Below are 6,140 nucleotides of genomic sequence, written 5' to 3' on the forward strand. Positions count from 1 at the left end.
AGAGGTCGGTGCATCGGCAGAGGTCGGTGCATCGGCAGAGGTCGGTGTATCGGCAGAGGTCGGTGTATCGGCAGAGGTCGGTGCATTGGCAAAGGTCGGTGCATCGACAGAGGTCGGTGTATCGGCAGAGGTCGGTGTATCGGCAGAGGTCGGTGTATCGACAGAAGTCGATGTATCAGCAGAGGTCGGTGTATCAACAGAGGTCGGTGTATCAACAGAGGTCGGTGTATCGGCAGAGGTCGGTGTATCGGCAGAGGTCAATGTATCAACAGAGGTCGGTGTATCGGCAGAGGTCGGTGTATCGACAGAAGTCGATGTATCAACAGAGATCGGTGTATCAACAGAGGTCGGTGTATCAACAGAGGTCGGTGTATCAACAGAGGTCGGTGTATCAACAGAGGTCGGTGTATCGGCAGAGGTCGGTGTATCGGCAGAGGTCAATGTATCGGCAGAGGTCGATATAGGCGTTTGGGGACATATCGGTATTGATGATAATTGTACCATTATGCACCGATATAAACACTGGGAATAAGCCGTGTCCTCATTGGCAAAAGGTGTAATTCTGCAATGTATCCAGCAGAGGGCACATAAGAACTACTTTCAAGTCATGGCCTTTCACTTTAACTTTCACTTTCAGCACAAGTGAAGCAGCGAGTAATACTGTGCAGCGTATTTAGCTGAACAGAGCATCATAAGTTTATTGTAACTGATCTGTAAAATAAAAAAAACATCAACAGTAATCTCTTCAATCCTCCAACCCACTTGCCATTAGCTACATGCCTCTCAAGTTAACAAGCTAACGTTTAGATAACCTAGCATAAGCTGTTGTCTTGTAAATCTTTATCCAGAACAATAAATCTAACGTAGAGGTAAAATATATCTCAGTGTTAGTGACGTTATCTTTGTCGTCCTCAATGAAATGCATCGTATGTCTGAAATCACTGTTTAAACGAACAGGAAAGGGCGTTTCTTTGTTTAATTTATATTTTTGTAACATGACTGATAACTTTACGGTGAATAGTGGAGGATAGAAAATATGAACACACGTTAGACAGACTGTTTACTTATATTATTAGGGACAAATTTTCCACCAATATATCGGTTATCGGCATTAGGCTTCCCCGCCCGATATAGGCGACAGCTAAAGTTTCCATATCGGTCGGGCTCGCCTCTGTACCTGTTGGAAGGTGCCGGGGGGGCCCTGCGGCAGGCTGCGCTGCACCAGGTCATGCCTCAGCTTCCGCAGGTGAAGCAGCTTCTCTTTGTAGTCCTGCACCGAAGCAGGGACCTGCTCCGCCAGCAGGCAGATGGCAAACACCGACTGAGCCTCCACGCTTTCCTCACCCTGGATGGAACAAACATATAATAAGTGATTTTATAAACTAAGATGCATCAGGTTAGAAACACCATCCAATAATCCAGCAATTTATTCCCTGCCTACACATCAATTAAATCTCTATTTATTAAATTGCCCTTAAGATGAGAAAAAAATGGGTCCATCTGGATTAACCTCTTTAAGCCTGCGCCACTTTTCTTTAAGTGCAGTCGTGAGCCCCCGATTTAAGCAGCTTTTTTAATGTGACCTTACATGTTTCAACATGTACTTAAAATCGGTACTTTGTATTTTCAAGCAGATTGAGTTTAAGCTGAAATGTGCGACACAATCAAATGCAACTTTATTCTGAAGGAGACCGACTTTAATACCTCAGGTTGCGGTGGAAGCTGAGCCTCAAACTGAGAGAAGATCCTCAGGGTCAGCAGGCGGATCTGCGAGAACCAAGAAGTCATCGTCAAAACTGAAAACCAATTCTTCTGACGTCCAGATGTTTGCCGTCAGGTTAGGGAGTTTGGTGTTTCTTTCAGAGGAGGCAAACCTTTGGGATGTTTGAGGAGAAGTTAGCGTGCAGCATGCTGAAGAGCTCCAGCATTGCATTGTGGGACAGGTGGTCCGACGCGCCGCTGAGCGCCAGGCGGGTGTAGTACAGGTCTGCGAGCAGCAGCGCCGACAGGTCGGTGGGAAACTTCCTGCAGCGATGAGGAGTTCAACACGTTGAAGAGGAGGAACAGATTCTGAACGATTCAGAGGTTACAACCTTACCGCAGGACTGAGTTGATCTTGTCCACAGAGACCAGGACAAAACCGTCCAGAGAGAGGAGGCAGCTCAGAGCCTGTCTGGCTACAAACAAAGCAGCTAGAAAAAAAAAACATCAATCCAGTTCAGTCCACACACTTGTTGAGTCTTGTCCCTGAGAGTTTCTGCATTTATTTGTTGTATTTTTAAGAACCTCGTCCCATTTTGTCTTCCTCAACCTCACGCAGAAGACGGCCGAGGAAAGACGCCACGGCAGGAACGACGTCAGCTGGAGGCAGAGGGCTGAACGGAAAAACAAAGAGCAACAAAGAGGCGTTGAAAAATTCAGCAGAAACGAGTTCGTCACATATTTAGCTGCGTCTCTTCACTGATGTAACGCAGCTCATGAGCGTAATGGAGGTGGTACCGGAGGTGCGGCAGCAGCACCAGCGCCGCCCAAGGCAGCGACAGGTCCGTGACGGGCGGCTCCTCTGGAGGTCTGATCAGTGACAGAACCAGCTCCGGTACCGAACCGCTCGCCTCGTTACTGCTGGAAACACAAAGACAAGTTGATTTCTAACAGTCAAGGTGGAGTTTCCAGAATATCTCGCAACGTTCGCCGCAGTTCTCAACTTCCTGTCGTCGAGTTTTAAATTAATTTGTGAATTTTGTCACGGGCGTCTTCGACCCGTCTCCAGAGCGACAGAGCTGCAGCGAAGCTAGCCTCTTAAAGAAAACAGAAATTAACAGAAATGTAGCTAAACGCAAGGATGAGCAAAACAGTGTCTAAGATTTAAAACTAGCAGAACAAAAGCTAAAAGCTAAAAGTAGCAAAGCATTTGCTTAAAGCTAAAACTAGAAGAACATAAGATTTACAGTGACTTTCCAAATAAGCAGCTAAAAACTTAAGTTCAAAAAAGTAACTACATGCTAGGACATGCAAAACAGTAGCAAAAAGCTAAAATTAGCAAAACAGTAAAAAACTGAAACTAGCAGAATGGAAGCTAAAAGCTGCTAATTTTTTTGTAAAATGCTAAAAGTAGCAAAACGATAGCTAAAAGCTAAAATTAGCTAAACATTTTGTAACATGCTAAAAGTAGTAAAAAGACAAGTTTGCTTTGTGGAGTCTTTAAGGTTCAGTCTAGTTTTGGAAACAACAGTGTAAAGAAAAGTTTTGAGCTATCTTGATCCAAATGTTTTTAATGTATTTGTCCAAAATGTTTAATTGAAACTTCCTTAAGTTTCATTGAAAGAACGCCGTTTGTCATCAACTTCTTTTGAAGCCGTTTCTTTTTAAGAATTTCGGGGCCGGATGGAGATTGTCCGAGGTCAACGTTTGGCCCTCGGGCCACATGTTGCCCACGTCCGCTCCAAATACCATAATTTCTGTCGTACTTGTCGCACCACCCTTTAAGTTGCATCAGTCCAAATATGTCTTAAAAAAGGTGGAAAAATCCATAAATAAGTCGCTTCGCCGTTTACGTCACACCTATTGTGTGTCATTGCTGACAATGTGGGCCGGTGTTGTGCAAAAAATCGATTGGCTGCCAAATGATAGCCGCGGGAGCGTGCACAGGGAGGACTTTAACAAGAATTTAACAAGATTTACACTTAAAAACAATTATTTGTTTGCTTGAAATTATATTAAAAGGTGTCTCAGTCTAACCTTTGCTTAATAAATGCACTTTGTCAAATCAGCTGCATTTCAAAAGCAGATTCGCGTAAGCGTGAACGCGCAGAGGGACGAGCCGCTGTTCATTTCTTTGAAATTTAACAAATAAACACCTAAAAACAATTATTTGCTTGCTCGACTTTATAGCAAAGGCGTGTCTCAGTCTAACGTTTGCTTAATAAAAGGACTTTAGCGGTCAAATCAGCTGTATTTCAAAAATAATCGCTTCCTCCGTGCTCCGGGAGCGCGCAGACAGAGGAAAAAAGGAGGAGGAACGCTGCTCGTTTCTTCGAAATTTAACAAGAAAAGCACCTAAAACATTTATTTGTTTGCTCGAAACTATAACGAAGATGTGTCTCAGCTGAACTTTTACTTGATAAATGCACTTGAATGGTCAAATTAGCTGCATTTCGTTGGGGCGGTGCAGCAAACTGACGCTGAGCTCCAAGCAGCGAGCAGAATGAAGGTGGGGGAATACAGCAAGCCGACTGCGTTAAGTGAAGATTCTCGTCATTCAGGAAATGGTAAATTGAAAAAAGGTCAAGACAAAAATAATAAAGTATAATAAATAAAGTCCAGTTGTTTTTGTCTTGAACTTTTATGAATTTGTCATTACAGCCACGTTTACCTATTACATGATACAACGGCATGCCTTACTGCTACTACTCTGCTGCCATCTAGTGGCTGAAAATAGTACTGTTTTTCTTCTCCCCCCCCTATCAGATTGAATGAAAACGGTCATATCTCAGACAAAAATTGGTTTATAAATATGGGGGAAAAAATCCATAAATACGTCGCTTCGGTCTACAAGTCGCAGTGCATGTAAATTATGCAAAAAAAAAAAAAACGTGACTTATAGGCCGAAAAATACGGTAGTTGCAGCCCAGTTTTAAAGCGGTAACTCACCCTGTGGTCTGTCTGGTGAAAAGGAGCGGGTAGGTTTCAAAGGCCATGGAGCCAACCGTAGGGGGCGGAGCTTTGGCGAGAATCAGACAGACGAGCACGTCGAGAGCGCTGTGGCGAAAAGGGGCGTCGCCGCGTCCGAACAGCCCGGTGACGAAGCGCAGCAGGCTGGGGAGGAAGAGCTACAGAAGAGGAGGTTATCAGAGACCAGCAGAACCCAAACCCTGCACGCTGTAGTGTGAACTAACCTGTTCAAACTGGTTCATGGTGAACATCTCCTTGGTGAACTCCAGAATCAGATCATGATCCAGTGCGCTGCTAAACACCTGACCAAGAGAAGGAGAGCGTCTTTTCGTTAGTGTTAAACCAGGCGAGGTCGAGTCTTCTGTCAGAGGAAACGCACCTTTTGGACGGTTTTATGAACGAGCTCTTCAGGGAGGCCGACTTTCTCCCCGAGCAGCAGAGAGGAGGAGATCTGAAGGAGAAGACGGGAGCAGGAGGCGGATAAAGACGAGCTGTCAATCAGCCGCAGAGCCACCTGAAGGTTCAAGAGCGTGGAAAAATTTACTTCAGAGGGGAACACCGTCAGGACGAGTCAAACATCATCGGTCTGAAGTCTCCTCTGACCTGGCAGACCAACTCTGGCTTGGTGACTTTGGCTCCACCCCTGTGGGCCACCAGCGTGTGGAGAATAAACAGCAGCCTCTCCAGCTGCTCCATCGCCATGTCTGCGTCTTCTCCCTTCACCTCCACCACAGCCAGGACTTCCTCCACACAGACCTGCCCGCAAGAGACGACCAACCAAGACACCGACGTCAAAATATTCAAATGCCAAAGGTCGAACAAATTTGAGCGGAAACCAACCTGAAGAGATTCCCACCAAACCAGGAAGTGCTCTTTGTCGACGTGCTCGGCAGCAGCCTGGGTCATGTGGTCCAGAGCGTCCCTGACAGCGTTCCAGGGCAAGCAGACCTCACGGCACGTTGTGGGGCCGAGCTTACGCAATACCAACGGAAGGACCTGGAACACATTTTACATAAGATTTAAACACCGTTGCTGAGATTAAACTACAAAAAAGATTCAAGTAGCAAAAGGTTGGCTAAAGACGACAAAGTGTGACTAAAAGGAAAAAGTCAAAAACCAAGTAAAAGCTAAAAGTAGCAAAATCCTAACCAAAAAAGTTGTTAAAATTCAAGCTAAAAGCTGCAAAAAACAGTTAAAGTACAAAAAAGGTAGCTAAACGTAAAAGTAGCGACACAAAAAGCTAATAACTAAAAGTAGCAAAGCCTTAGCTAAAACTTATGAAGAAAATATCTAGCTTAAAAGCAAAAGTAGCAAATGTCTTGGTAAAAGATAAATAGCAAAAAATACACTAGCTAAATGCTATAAGAAGAAAAAGTCAAGCTTAAAGCTAAAAGTAGCAAATGTCTTGGTAAGAGTTAAAAATAGCTAAACACTAGCTAAAAGCTATAAGAAGAAAAAGTCAAGCTTAA

At 44.5% G+C, this 6,140-nt stretch overlaps 1 protein-coding gene across 1 annotated transcript in view; it reads right to left on the bottom strand.

Annotated features, from left to right (window-relative positions):
• Window positions 1-6,140, bottom strand: part of utp20 (UTP20 small subunit processome component) — a 34,188-nt gene that overhangs the window by 23,810 nt on the left and 4,238 nt on the right. The window contains exons 8-18 of the mRNA XM_037696138.1: window positions 5,512-5,667; window positions 5,275-5,427; window positions 5,051-5,185; window positions 4,896-4,973; window positions 4,651-4,829; window positions 2,500-2,619; window positions 2,287-2,375; window positions 2,099-2,192; window positions 1,875-2,025; window positions 1,705-1,767; window positions 1,178-1,345 (exon numbers count right to left, since the gene is read on the bottom strand). Of these exons, the coding sequence (XP_037552066.1) occupies window positions 1,178-1,345; window positions 1,705-1,767; window positions 1,875-2,025; window positions 2,099-2,192; window positions 2,287-2,375; window positions 2,500-2,619; window positions 4,651-4,829; window positions 4,896-4,973; window positions 5,051-5,185; window positions 5,275-5,427; window positions 5,512-5,667 (1,386 nt within the window). The remainder of the gene's footprint in view (window positions 1-1,177; window positions 1,346-1,704; window positions 1,768-1,874; window positions 2,026-2,098; window positions 2,193-2,286; window positions 2,376-2,499; window positions 2,620-4,650; window positions 4,830-4,895; window positions 4,974-5,050; window positions 5,186-5,274; window positions 5,428-5,511; window positions 5,668-6,140) is intronic.

Source organism: Nematolebias whitei, chromosome 22 (assembly GCF_014905685.2).
Source record: "Nematolebias whitei isolate Nwh7 chromosome 22, NemWhi1, whole genome shotgun sequence".
Taxonomy (NCBI): Eukaryota; Metazoa; Chordata; class Actinopteri; order Cyprinodontiformes; family Rivulidae; genus Nematolebias; species Nematolebias whitei.